At 33.7% G+C, this 15,467-nt stretch overlaps 1 protein-coding gene across 1 annotated transcript; it reads left to right on the top strand.

Annotated features, from left to right (window-relative positions):
- The first annotated feature begins 21 nt into the window (after nt 1-21).
- LOC130638457 (CREB-regulated transcription coactivator 3-like) lies at nt 22-13,943 on the top strand. The gene is made up of 8 exons (XM_057447005.1): nt 22-267; nt 447-527; nt 7,486-7,636; nt 7,748-7,826; nt 9,232-9,293; nt 9,722-9,750; nt 9,878-9,924; nt 12,181-13,943. The coding sequence occupies exons 1-8, from the start codon at nt 145-147 to the stop codon at nt 13,046-13,048; spliced, it is 1,440 nt and encodes a 479-aa protein (XP_057302988.1). The 5' UTR covers nt 22-144; the 3' UTR covers nt 13,049-13,943.
- Nucleotides 13,944-15,467: the final 1,524 nt, after the last annotated feature.

Raw genomic sequence — 15,467 nt, 5'->3', positions numbered from 1 at the left:
TAAAAAGTTATCAGCGGTTTAGCGGCCATTTTGTATTTGAAATGCAATGTTCCATGATGGAAATGATGTCTGTTAATTTTTTTCTAAAGTTTAGTGAAATATTGTGACAGTAAACATTTCTCAGATAAAGAAGAGCTACTCAAAATGACGAATCCTAGAAAATTTTCCGATAAACTGGAAATAATAAAGCGTAGGGAGGCTGAAGCAAATGAAGCCTTTGTACAGATCATGCGTGAAGTTTCCGATGCCAGGAAAGGTCCAGCACCGGTATGCATATGCTATATATACCAGCTAGTTCTTTTGTCGTTTATATTATATATTTAGGGAATTATAATGTTACATAGCGTTCATAAATTTGTTTCTATATTTCCTTAAAGTAGCAAAAACACTACCTTAGAACGTAGTGTAATTTTTGCTTTGTGTGACAAAGAAACAATTTTATTTAGTACATACGGCAAAAGTTTAAAGGGGGATCACTACCCAACGTTAACAACTATGTGAACTCTTCTCAACTGGCAAATCAACAGGTATGGTATTAAATGTTTAGGGATTTGGGGTCAGCTAGGTATGTGTAGCTAGCCTATAGACTAGCTATGTCAATACGGGATCTTTCCCTGATCGGGTGAGTGTCCCCTGATTGAGTAAACCACTCGATCAAGTGAGTCGGCACCGGCGGCAATTTTTTACAACCACCTGATGAGTGAGTCATAACTGGTGGTAAATTTTTAGCTAGCTAAATACATAAACAAACCAGAGGTGCTTGGGAGAGACTCAGTTCTTGCCTAGCACCTAGTCAGCTTAAGCTCTACAGAGAGCTAGCTAGTTATGTTAAAGATATCAATATTCTCTACTATACTTTGTGTCAGATATGATAAAAAAATATGCACATTTTTCTCTATACTGGCTTCTTACTAAACTAACTTTAAGCACATGTTTGTAAGACAACTAAAATGAGCTTCAGAGTCTCAACATGTGCAACCTAGACTGAAAATATGCACCATGTAGTCAATCCAACTCAAGAATTCATCAATAGCATCAAAACGGCACAGTGAATTTTTTTTAATTGGTGAATCGGCGCCAAATAAGTTTATGATTTAATGTAAGCAAAAATTATATTGCACTTTTGGCCAGCAGCTTGCCCTTTTAAAAAGCAATTGTAAGCAAGAAAAATACTCCCCTGATTCAGGTAAGTCTCTCCCGGTCGGGTGGTTGTGCACTCACTCGATCAGGTGATTTACCCCGATCTTGGGACAGTCACCCGATCGGGGAAAGATCCCGTACTGTATGTATAGATGACTTTCGATGTTTACGTTTTTACGGGATTCTTGAGCATGCACAGAAAAAATCAGTAAAATCGACAGGCAAAAAAATGCAGACCATGGGTGAAGAAATTCAAATTATGGTTTAAATTTTTTGTACTATGGCTACTGGCATCTTTTCACGAATAAATATAATCTAAATCTAAACTACATGCAAGCTATATTCGAATTTTAAGATCAAAAGATTTCTCTAATTGAAAATAAAGTTTGAAATAGACTGCTCCATGCCTGTCTCTACTGCATCTTCCAATATTTTGTTCTAACCTGTATAATAACAAAAAATAAGCTATTGTTTCCTATACTTGTTATACTCTATTTTATTGTTTATTTTAAATTGTGTGCAAATAGGCCTTAAGCATGTGAGTAAAACATGCTGAACACGAGTCTGATAATTTGCATGTTTTTCTGAAAATTGTAGTAAAATATGTGTGAAGATTAATGGCTAGTGCATCAAAATCCATGTAAAAGCCTCTTGTGCGTGACTATACTTTATTTTATTGCAAGATGTTTTATGAAAAAATCAGCAAACTTCTTATTTTTTATTATGACAAAAATATAAATAACAGGCCACAAAATTTTGAGTAATGATAGTCTTTCACCTCGTCGTTGCCCTAACTTTTAAATAGTGTGAATGATTTTTCATTAGCTAAGAGAATTAATATTTCACAAATCTATTTTTACGATTTTCTTCCCAAATCTGTAGTTTTAGTAACCGTTACCCTATTTGTAAATGGATACCCCATTATTACCCTAACCAAGAAATTGAGGTGACGAAAAATCGTTCACTGTTACCCTTCAGGGTTCGAATTAGTTCACCATTTTCAATTTGCTAATCAAAATGTCATTTTTGTGCATCACTTTGCAAAGAAAATGATATAATTGCGAATCGAATATTTTTGTATCACTTCCTTGTCATTAAATTAATCATTCATTCTTTTTGTTTTTTGTGCTTCCATTTAATTCTCATGTTTTGCTTGATTATTTTATGCCGGGAGAAGAAAAAATGACCCTTTCCGTTAGTGTATTTCACTTGTAGATATTTAATTAAGTTTGGACTGAAAATATGTGAGCAAGTTTTGTAACATTTGCTTCTGAAAAGCCGTTTTCATTATAAGAAGTTGTTATTAAAACCTTATTTATCAAGCGCAGCTCATTATAAATGATTGCGTAAAATATTTACATCTTAATTTATCATAAGGCAGTTGTTTAGACAAAATTATAAAGTCAAAATGTTTTTTTTAAAGTGATCAGTTTCAATATTGGCAAATAGTTCAATTAGTAAATTTTTATGAGAAAGTTGCGTGTGCAAAGAAAAAAATAAAATTAAAATAGAACAGGTAGATTGAAAGTTTTTTTAACAGAAAAACAGTGTTCGTATTTTTAGCGCAGTTAGCATTAGAAAATAAGAAACAGCATTTTACTAAAAGACTCATGTTTAAAAAAAACATTTTTTTGTGAAAACAACTTTAATTAGTATATATACTGTATTTAACTTGCGTTGTAATGTTAACAAATACTGGTTAAGAACCTCTGAAACAATAATTTCATTTTGAATATTTTCTTAAGGCCAGAATATTCTTGCAAATATCAATAAATATATTCTATAATACAATTATTTTTCTAAAATATACTTATAACTTGTTATTTAATATCATTATAATTTCATTTGATTTCATGACATTGTTGTTATAACAATGCTAGCAGATAATAGATCTATTGTCACACAAACAAAAGGCATTTAAAACCAGATCACCAACAATATTATTAAAATCAAACTCATTTGATTTTATTTAAATATTATACCCATGCAGGAAATTATGAGGTTATGAAGCACAACGAGGTGTTGAAAATATACATATTATGGCTATATTATATATCTATATTATAAGGTATATTTCAGTGATATTATACAAGTGTATCCGGTCCTTTACAACATTGTATAAAAATAAACTTATTTCCTTTTTGCAACATTATTTTGGCTATTGGAGACAAGAAAGTTAAAACTGGGAAAATTACTAGCTCAGACGCTTAGTTCTCGTGTTCGGGGCTACAACTTTAAACACCCCCCACTTTTGCACGGCATAAAAAATAATAACGCAGGAAAAAGTAAAGCTTGCAGGTCACAAAAAATACAAATTCTTATCGAAAAAAAAGTAGCTACTAATAACAAGCCATTAGTCATTGATCTACGTTGTTCCCAGGCCACATCTAGATGGTGGTTTACTTCGTTACAGACTGCCGGAATTTTTGTGAACCGACTTTACTTTTCTAATTCTAACACTGCCTAATTCTTTTTCTAATTCTAACCCTTAAGTTAACTTGTACTAAACAAAACTCTGTTCCCCTCCATACAATAAAGTTGCCTAGTTAAGTGACCCTTCCCACCTAAGTCAAAAGGGCACCTCTTAACCGTCACATGTATGATGAGAAATTGAGAATACGTGCGAACCTGATTGATGACACCATCACTGACAATAACGTTAAAATTGATGGCTATGTTTGTTATAGGAATGATCGGAATAGACGAGGTGGGGGTGTTCTAATTTTTGTTAATGAAAACTTGGATAGCCACCTTTTGAAACACCTTTATTTCGAAAATGTTGAATCACTATGGGTGAAAGTGTGCCTGAAAAAAACTAAACCTATTTACGTGTGTGGGGTTTACAGGCCACCTGGAGGTAGTGATTTGCAGAGTACCGAAAACCTGTGTACTCATTTTAAACAGTGTTTTAACAAGCTCCCAAAAGAAAAAGAAGTTTTTATCTTGGGAGATTTTAACTGTAACATGCTTTCAAAATATGCTCTTTCCTCCAAAATAAAGGAATTATGCTCCACTCTTTTCCTAAAACAACATATTACGGAGCCAACTCGTGTTACTGAAAATAGTAGCACTCTTATAGACTCGATACTTTCTAACAGTTCTTGTATTTCTAAAACTGGTGTCATGGATTTAGGCATCAGTGATCACAATTTAGTTTATGTGATCAGAAAATTCAAAAGGCCAAAATTTGAACCTAAAACATGCAAGGTTCGTAGCTACAAGAACTTCAGTGAAGAGGCTTTTCTGAAGGACCTCAGGAATTTAGACTGGTCATATTTTAATAATTATGATGACCTTGATGAAGCATGTGAGAAACTGAATAAAAATGTTAAAACAGTGGCTGACAAACATGCCCCTTTCAAAACACATAGATTTTCTGGCCGTGTTGAGGCATGGGTCACTAATGAATTAATAATAGCCATCAAAGAAAGAGACTTCTTGAAACGGAAAGCATCAAAAACAAAATCCATCATAGACTGGGAAGCTTTCAAACAAAAAAGGAACCAGGTAATAGGTCTCACAAATCGACTTAAAAACGAGTACTATAATGACGTTTGCAGGACTTTCAAAAACGGCCAAAACAACTTTGGAAAACCCTAAAAAAACTGGTTCCTGATAAGTCAGGCAATACTACCTCAATAAAACGAGTAGTCCAAAACGATGGTACAGAAACTTCTCACCCAAAAGAAATTTCCAACACATTCAATTCATTTTTTGTCAGTGTTGGTGCCAAACTAGCCTCTAAATTTTCTTTTGACACTACTAATGTTAATCCACCTGTTAGCGGACACGATTTTCGGTGGGCTCGTATTGAGACCAAAAGTGTCGAAAAAATAATTAGTTCACTAAAACTTAATAAAGCTACAGGCTTGGAAGGAATTGGTTCACGACTGCTAAAACCAGGTTCGTCAGTTTTAAGTATTTATTTATCAAGTCTTTTCAACAAATCTTTATTTACTGGTTATGTACCTAAATGTTAGAAGACTAAAAGGGTCTCGCCTATTTTTAAAAGTGGCAATAAAACAGATCCTACTAATTATCGGCCTATCTCCATTTTGCCAACTCCTATGTAAATTTTTGAAAAGTTAGTGCATGAGCAAATGTCTGTTGATCATAAAATTTTGTTAAAAAAACTATGATGTTTTGGCATCAGAGATGCTGCCTTTGACTGGTTCGAGTTCTACTTAACGGGCCGAATGCAGCTGACTCTTGTAAACGACACAGGATCAGATCTGCTTCATGAAGACGCTTTTGGGGTGCCGCAGGGATCTGTGTTGGGGCCCCTGCTCTTTCTTTTGTATATTGATGACTTAAAATCTGTCATCAATTCAAACTACCACCATCTATATGCAGATGATAAAATAATTATTTCGTCTCATAAAAACTTGGATACCAAGTTCGAGTTAGAACTTTCGCAAGTCGACCTCTGGCTGAATAATAACAAAATGACTATTAATACGGACAAAACTGAAACAATCTTTTTCGGCAACCGCAGCCAGTTAAAAAAAGTTGAGAACAAAACTATCAACTATATGGGTATTCCTTTGAAGAGGAGCGAAAAAGTTAAATATCTTGGGGTAACATTTGATCAAAAAATGCAATGGGAAAAGCACATTATTGACATAAATAGAAAAATACTAATTAAATATTCTAAAATTAGAACCATTGCATCCTGTTTAATACCTCACACAAAAAACCTTTTAATTAATGCACTTGTCATGCCATATTTCAACTACTGCTCCTCGGCATGGGCTTGTGCCACCCAAGGTAGATTGGGAAAACTAGAAAAACGATTAAAATGTGTCTGTACCTTTCTTGGGAAAGAGAGGGAATATTCAATGAATAATTTACTCATCAAAAACGATGCCATATTAGTTTTCAAAGCCATGAATCACATTGCTCCTGATTACATGCGCTCAAAATTCTTTTTGACAAAAAACTGTCATAATCATCAAACAAGAGGAGCTTCAAAAAACAGGTTCACACTTCCCTTGGTCAACACGGAATTTGGCAAAAAAGCCTTCCCATTTAGAGCTGCAAAAGTGTGGAATAATCTTCCAGACCAAGTGACCTGTGATGGAAGTCTGCTTTCGTTTAAGACTTCCATCTCTAATGTATTTGGCAAATTCAATGGAGATCACTTTTTAACTTTTTAATTTTTGTTTTTTATTCTTTTTCTTTTCAATTTTCACAGATTATAAATGTTACTATGTTTGATTGAGCTGAGGCAGTCTAATTTTTATCATTTTTTTGTTTCTTTTTTGTTCTAGTGGCCCCCAGTGGAAACAATCCACTAACTATAGGTTTTTGTGATTTTCTGGGCTAGCGACTTTAAATATTTATTATTATTATTATTATTATTATTAACCTCTTTCCTTCTCCTCCTCTGAAATAAGCACCTAGCTCAAAAATTAAATAAGTGCCTGGTCACTTAAGGCATTAAAGTATTGCGTTTTATGTGACATTCTAAAACTTTGACTTGTGAAATGAACTTTTATTTTAACTAAGGAAACATGTACCAAAAGATGTGTTTTTCCTAACAAAAATAGTGTGGAGGCAAAGGTGAAAACAGGCTTTTGGAATTTGTGTGCAATGCATGAATTGGTGTTTATCTTATGGTTATCTTTGTGCACATAAATCAATCAATGTTAATATACTGGTCTAATTGAAGCACATTGATTTAATGTTGTGTAATGCTAATGGAATTAAATTGTAATGCTATGTATCATACCAAAAATGATAGAAGGAAGAAAGGAGAAAAAACTCAAATTTAAAACGCTACGAATCTATTGAATTCTCTATTGTTTTCCAAACCAATAAACACATAAGCACAAGGTACTCAGCCTAGTTTTTTCCAGCAAAATTGATAAAATTTAACTTTCTTTAAGGTATCACCTATTTTCCATTACTTCTTTTGGGCTAAAACTTTTACATTGCAAAGCAAAAAAAAGTATAGGGACAAGGTTTGTGTTATCCACACTACAAATTGTTACTTCCATCCAAACTTCCATCTGTATCAATTTAGAACAGGTCTAAAATAAAAGATATTCACATGTTTTAAAGAATGAACTTGAATTTAGGAAAAAGGTAAGTAAGTGTACTTTTACTTTCGCCTTAAATAAACTCCCCTTATAAGGGAGGGGCGTCTATTCGAGGAAGGCATTTTTTAAAAAATGACTGAAAAAGGGGGGGCTTTAATAGAAGAGGGTGTTTATTCAAGGGCATCTATTCGAGGGGGCCTTTAATAGAAGAGGGTGTTTATTCAAAGCATTACGGTATGCCAGCCACATAAAGAGTACTTGTCTGGTAATAAAGTTTCTTATTCATTCATCACTTGTTTTCTAGAATATGTATGCTAATAGCATAAGTGATTTTTTTGGACATCAACAACAACAACAGCAACCACATAGCTACAGATATATAAATGCACATCCAAGAAGAAACATGGATCCCCCTGCTGGTCCCATATTCCCATCAAGGAATAAAGTGCGATCTTGTAAGTAACTTAATAAAACTTTTATGAAAAACAAAGTTTTTAATTATATTTTTAATTTTATATTTTATTTATATATTTTGATGTCTAAATATCTTTGTTTTGTATCCATAGCAACTGTGATGTCACCATACAACTTAAGCCAACAGCAGGCGATTATTCCTGAACAAAATGATACCCCATCTTGGAGGAGGTATGAATAAATTTATTCGTGAATTATCATTTGTCATTAATTAGGGCTTAAAATTTAAGAAGTGTGTCCAACTCATTGTTTAGTACAATATCCAATATTGTGCGCAGTCATCCAACTATTGTAGTTGAAAAAATCAGAACATGTATTACACAGTTCCTTGCATGCCAGAAAAATTGGCAGAGATATATAATATTTGGTAATTACTAAAAATGATATTTTTAATCCTCTCAAAGAAAAATGTATTTTGTATAATATATTATAAGGCGACTCCAAATTAAATCTTCGAACCTAGCTGACCCTTATTTTTAGCAAAAAAATAATATCACGCAAAAAAAAAAAAGGAAAAAAATCTCATCTTTTCTCATCCCATCTTGTGAAAATATAATGAGCATAGAAGATAATCAATGATGTTATTTTTTGTTATTTGAATGTCAGTCTACAATTATACTAAACAAGGTGATCAATAACTTTACTGTAGGACCATCCTTGGTAAGGCCACTTGAAGTTGATTCTTTGTTCATGGTAATTTGTTGCAATAGAACTAAAATGCGCTATGCGATAATTTTGTAATCACAAAAATAGTTACATGAATTTTTATGTGAATTATAACAAAAATTAGCTACTTTCGCTAAAATAGTTATAATACAAGTAAAAAACAAGTTGTTGTAACACCATTCTTCGTTATGATTATAATATATGTTTAAATTATGCTATAACTAAACTGTAATACAGCAAGACTTTCTATTGATACCACTTATAAAAAATAATAAAAAGCAAGGTAGAATACGACTGTTGTAAACTCTGTGACGAAGTTAAAATAAATGATTTTAACGCTGCGAAAGACTTTAAATATTATCAACTAAACCATAGTCCGTAAAAACAATTTGCACTTAAATTTAGATTTTCCTATAAAACTGCGCAAAAAAACACAATTAGTTTTGTTTTACTAATTTAAGTGAGAGAAGAATAAGTTGCTATATATTTTTCAAAACAGTGCAAGTATAACTTTCTGTATAACTTTCAAAACAATACAAGTATATTTTGAACAACTTTCAAAATAGCACATCCAGAATTGATTTTTATAAAATACAGTCAACAGGGACCAAGAACTAATACTGTCAACAAAAATCAAGTTATATATGATTTTTCAGCAATAGAAGCTTATGAGTTGTTGGGAAGGATATAGAACATGACTATGTGAAGAAAATTATCGGATTCATGGTGAACGAGTTTAAAATTAGTAGAATTTGACAATAAATAAAAATTAGCTCTTCGTCATTTTTAGGCCCACATAAATGCCAGTCACAGAAGTTATATTTTGACGTGCAACTTACAAGCATTTTAAATGACATTGAAGTCGTAGTTCAAATCATTGATGTCAAACAGCTAACTGTTCTTTATTTAGAACTTATTCAGATTCAGCTATTCAACAAACGTTACAACAACCTCCCAAAAAACACTCAGATGGTAAGTTTCTGCAGTTCAACCACCATATGGTAATTCGGCCAAGAAATTCATTTAAGCTCCGGTAAAAAGTCAGTCTAACCATTTCATTCTTTTTATTTTTGTTTAAGGGTTCTGTACTTAATCTGTTATCTTATCCAATGTGACAGTTGAACGAGCCTTCATTATTCTGAATGTTAACCGTTAGAATATGCATCTATTTTAAAAAAGACCCTTTTTTGGCCAAAAAATAACTAGATTTCCAGAATTTGATTGCAATTAATGACCAAGGAAAAGACCTAGATTGTTTATGTTTAGTACCGTTAGGTATTTCAATATTTACATTGAAATATTTTTTATAACAACCTGATTTTCAACCGTAGATCTATGTGATCCCTCAACTAAGGGTTATATTGAACATTGTGGCTCTAACATATTTCTCTTTTTTATAGTGAACGAGATGGGGAATGGAGTACAAAGGGTAAGTTAAGTGGTATACCGTTCTTGCCAGGTTAACTGATGTTTTAATAAATTTTGTTTAGACAACCAATTAACAAGTTTATTATAAGGAAATGTATTAAGGAATATTTATTTAAATTTTCTTTTAGACTTTGCAACCAACGCAAGAAACACAAGATATGCAAAATTACCAAAAGTAAGTTTCACATAGCTTAAAGTGATTCCTAATTTAAGCATTTATATCTCACATCATAAGTTTTACTTGGTAAGTTAAGCCATAGCCACAATCCCCACATAATATATCAAGACAAGGTAACAAATTTTAAAGTTCGTCCCTGAAAGTTCTTATATACGCTATTTCTATACTAGACTCACACAATTTCACTTATCGTTGCTTACAGTGGACTTAGCATCTATTTAGTCTTACCCCAAAACTTGAAATGTGCAGAATTTTGCTGACGTCAGCATAATTTTTTTTTTAAATGTCAAGTTTTTTTTTGGACCCTGACATGTATTTTTTCTGTTAAGCGGACATGTTAGAAAGTGCGACTAATGCAATTTAAACTGTTGATACTTTTTGCTAACTTGGTAAAGTTGCTAAAAAATTGTCTCAATATATTGGGGGGGGGGGGGAGGGGTGTTGTTGTCTAGACGTTTGTTTTGGTCAGTAGTTTATAGGAAATGTCATCGGTCTTAGTATATATACTAAACTGTTGTTACTACTCATAAATTTTTGGTGCCTTAATGGTAGACCCACCAAGAAATAGGTGTAAACAAATTATAGACGCTTAAAGGCTAAATATTAATGTTTGTTTCATTCATAACAAAGGTTACAACCTTCTGTTCTAAATGTACAATATAAAAGTTTTCCCAGATAAGAATGTTTTCATAGACTGTTTTGACTGAACTTTTGACTTGAAAAGCAACATCTTGTGCATAATGAGATTAAAATCCTTAAAAAAAAACGAATCGCCTTATAAGCAACAGCCAAATAAAAACAAAAGATAATAAACAAAGCTATAGCTCCCTAAAGCTTTTTTACGAACACACGTCAATTATACATCATCCAGAATATGACCATCAATTATTTCGCTCCAGCGTTCGAATAACTAAATTGACACATATCACGTCATCAGTCTTAGCCATTGACTTTCAAAGCTAGCTTTCTCAGGTAACACTGGTGCTCCCAAGTCTTTTCTTGTTCTAAAAGTCATTTTTTATTTTAAAAGTCATTTAAGTTGCATATCATGACAAATGTGATAAAAGTGGAATTTGATATTGATTGGTGTATCATCAAAGCAAGCAAACAAAAGAGCTTAGTTTTACCAACCCGATAATCACCAATCAACAGTTAAAACATAAGCAACTTTGAACCTTTAAAATTTTGTGTTGCTTTTTTTTAAAAAAAAAAGAAAAGCGTTACCAAAAATATTAAGAGGCCTGGCACGAGTTAACGAGGGTCATTTCAGCGAAAAATCTGATGTAATTTAACTGACCTTTAGAATATATAAGCATTGATAAAGTTTAAATGCACATCCCGTAACAGGTCTAAAATTACTGGTGACAAAAAAAATGTCGAAATTTACTATTACTTAAATATGACATCATAATTTATGCAGAATAATTAAATGTGAAATTCTTTAAATGTGAATATCTTGAGAACGGAAAGAGCTTTTTAAAAAATATTAAAAGGCTTGTTAACCAACTTTTTAAGCCCTATAGTGTAAGTCAAACATCATTTTATACCTTGGGTTCCCTTTATTAAAAAACGCCTTTATGGGATATAAAGTGGTCTAGAAGCAGCAGCAGCAAGTTTACCCTTGGCTTAAACATAGATTTCCACAAGAGGAATTGGATGATAATTTTGCCGGCAAAATGTATCTGAGCATGCGCAGTTTGTTTTGGTAGATTTACCAATCAGAAGGAAATCGTTATTGTCTAAAAATTTATTACTAGAAAGAAATAGCTGTTTTAGTTTTAATGTTCAAAGGTTTACATTCAGTAATTTAAATTCGGCGATTTTTTTTTGGTTAAAATCAAGAGGCTGTTTTCAGCTAATTCGCCTTTGAATTCGTCACTTACAATCAGCTTCGTGGATATCTAAAAATAGGCCAAATATATATGACCTTCTCCAGCAGTGCTCAAGTTGACCAACGTTGGCAGGTGGTCAGTAATCAGGTTTAAAATCAAAATATTGTAGGCAAAAACTTTCTAATCATGTTCATAAATTATTGGAAAAACGGCTTTGAGGCTTTTTTCAGAGTTTTCCCCCTCTCCCCCTACAGTCAGTGTTGATTTTGTGTTGATTTGTGCCCCAAAATACTGCCGGCGACTCTGGAAAAGACCTCCAACCAACACTGAAGAGTGGGGTAGGGGCAAAGTGGTTTTTCCAAAACTATTATGAACATGATTGTAGGCTTTAGTTTAATCTTTTTATTTTATTTCTTTTCAGTTCTTCTCCAGTGAGTCTCAACTTTAACGACAGTTCTCCCAACAAAAGCCACATTGAAATGCAAGCAAACACAAGTTCTCTACCAGACTTATCAAACCTATCTATACCATCGCCGATACAAAACCCTATCGATGTGGAGCACGAGGCTAAAAATTCGACAAACCACGATGTCACCAACCCCTACACTGTACCTTATAGAGGACCGCGTCGAAGTTTGGGCAAGCAAGTCTATCCACGACATATGACGTCCAATCCAGATGTGCTAGAGACACTACAGAGAGAAAAGTTACACTTGAACGATTTTCCAGTGTTAAATATGGAGAAGAATGATTTAAGCTTGCCAGCTGGTGTTTCTAGTTCGGCACCGCTATCTCCAGTGACTCCTCCACCTTTTTATTGGAGTTCCACACCAATGTCACCCTTAGCAGCAGGAGATTTAATGCAACAGGGTCCAACAGATTTGCAACAACAGCTGCAGCAATTTCAGATCCACAGCGAAAATCGAGGCAACAATGGTATGGTTCACCCTCCTCCGTATCCGTCGTACACGACAGACAATGATAGCTATAATAACTATTACTCCAATTCGTCTTCTTTTTCACCCAAGCAAAATGTATATAGAATAAACTCAGGACCTGCCCAGTTAACGAGTAACAATAGCAGGTCGCTTTGTGATCGACAACTCGAATCAGCTTTAATGCGAGTTAAAGCGCAAGACAATAACGAGTTAAGCGAGGCTGACTTAGATTCAGTGCGAGTTGCTTTAGATCCCCTTGATTTTGACGCTGTTCGAATGTTGACCAATGAGAATACAGAAATAGTTGACCAATCAGCAGAAGAACAATTCCGAATGGAGCGGTATAATTGAAACATTAGTACGTTATTTGTATGGCTTTAGTGTACAAAAAAGGATACAGCTGAACCATTTGTTGAGTCAGCCAGTTCAGTTTTAAGTTTACACACTTCTACGTTGATGTTATTCTCCATCGTTGATGCTGTTTCCTTTTTTGCACTCTGTAACTATATGTCAGATTGTACATAGATACTTGTAACATAATGCATCTTTACATATATTGATTTTAGGCAGCCTAGTCCCAAATTCTTTTCACCTCTCTGGTATATAGGGTGGGATATATGGGTTGGTACTAGGTTGGGTTTTATATGACTTGCTTATTGTTTACCAAGAATAATTTTTTTGAAAATTTTACAATTTTATTTGTGTAAATGTTTATAATAAAAGGTAGAAGTTGATATAGAGCCAAGATAATGGAAATAGTATCTTTGAGGGCTTAAGGTCGGTAATACTATCTAAGGCTCCGGCTTCTCCAACGCGCTTTTTCATTTGTATAGTTTTAAAATTTCATATTCTTATGGTTTTAATTTTTGCTAATTAGAAAAAAGTCTGTGTGACTATGCATTTTGTCACTTACTTAAAGAAGTTATGATAAGCTGTGCTTACACCAAAATGATTTCTTTGTATGTGTTGTTCTCTGCTTATGTACAGGTGCCTGTGAACATTCACCTACTGTTGTGTACATATTTTATTTCGTTTTGTTGAGATTTCGTTCTAAATAAATACACTAGTTTGTTCACATGTATTCATGAGAGCATTTTTAGCTGGAGATTTATTTTTTTACCTAATTTGCCGTTTAAGTCTTTACCTTGGTAATTCTAAATGTATAGTCAGTGTGAACACATCTGTCTCATTTTAGCATGTATAGTTACAACCTGGAATATACCGAAATATGCTCTGAAAATATGAACATCCGAGTATTTTTTCTTGAGTTGACAATTTCTCTCTTAGTACGGTACAGAAACTGAGCAAAACTGTCATATTTGTAAAAACTGTTGTGTATCGTAAAACTGTTACCCGAGCATTGTGTAACCCATGAAAAATGGGTTTTAAACTTATACATTAAGCCAGATAAGTAACAATTTTTGAACCCACTTAATACAGTAGAGCTGCTATAAAATAACCTGTGTCATTCCGTCCGTTGCCAGCTTTTATCAGAATTTGATCTTTTTCTGATAATTTGATCTTTTTCTTGTACAAACATGAGAAAAATAGAGCCTTTAATGTGACGCAGTCAGTTTTCTTCAAAAAATGATTTATCGGTATAAAAATAACGAATTAATGCGCAAAATGACCTAAAGCAGTTGAACATAAGGATTTGCAAACTGTTCTCAGAATTGAATTATTAGTTTTTTTTGTAATAAATTCCGGTAATTCAGGTTATTTTCCCTTCGGACGGTTAAGAGGACGTCATCCTCGTTCCTAGCACCTGTTGTCTCTTCTCTATAACCGGTAGCGATGTCAGAAAAGATGCCCTGGGGGCAAGGTCGAGAGGACGGAGCAGTTAGGCTCATATAAACTTGTAAGGTCGTTTTATCTGTCGTTGAACAGGCGAAGGCTTTTTGAGAAACCTGGGAATTAGCCAAAGTTGCATCTAAATTTTTTTCGAAACCGTAGTGTACGCTCTCTTGGTGAAACTCCAAATTTAGTAATTGTGTTTCGCCTCAGTACAATTTTATTTTTGTTCACCCGTAAATAGTAAATGTGACCGCAAATTCTTCAAAAACCTGACGTTTTTTCGACCCAAAAGTTCTTTGAGATAAACCTCGGGATTTTGTCTCAAAGAGATCAGCACAAGGCCTTTTTACCTGGTACGGCAAGTGAAAATTATTAAGTTTTACTACCTCGCCATTGAGATTACATGTTTGGATGTTACTTAGGTTAAATGTTGTTACTTGCAGGATAAGTTTTACTTAAAAAAAGCTTAGTGAGTTACTTTCTTTGTTAACTACAAGAGTCTTGTCGGTTAAGGTAAAATATGCAGGTGGTATGCGATCTGTGTGGAACTGTTATGGCATAAGGCAACCTCCCATTATAAAAAAGAGACAACGAGCCCGGGGATCGAGGTTGGGCATAAGGTAGTGAGACTTGATCGTTTAAAAAGTAATTATTTCAGAATGGTTAGGTGAATGTATAATACTAGTTTGAAAGAGCGGATTGAAAGTTCAGATGAGCTAAGAAGCGTTACGTATTCGTAGTGTTAGAAGGGTTAACAAGAAGATTGAGATGGTCCGGGACTCTTGGAAACAATTTGGAAGATAACTGGGTAGAAAAAGTGTAGAGACTTCAAATTTCCTGTCAACAAGCCCAGGATTAAACCGCTTGGCAGGATGTAATAAAGACAAACTTGATATAGAGGAATCTGAGTTCAGAACTAACACGGTTTAGATAAGGTTTGAGTAGGTCATTAATATACCCCGTCCAACCCGCGAAG

This window comes from Hydractinia symbiolongicarpus, chromosome 1 (genome assembly GCF_029227915.1).
Source record: "Hydractinia symbiolongicarpus strain clone_291-10 chromosome 1, HSymV2.1, whole genome shotgun sequence".
Classification (NCBI taxonomy): domain Eukaryota; kingdom Metazoa; phylum Cnidaria; class Hydrozoa; order Anthoathecata; family Hydractiniidae; genus Hydractinia; species Hydractinia symbiolongicarpus.
This window is presented reverse-complemented; position numbering and strand designations above follow the sequence as displayed.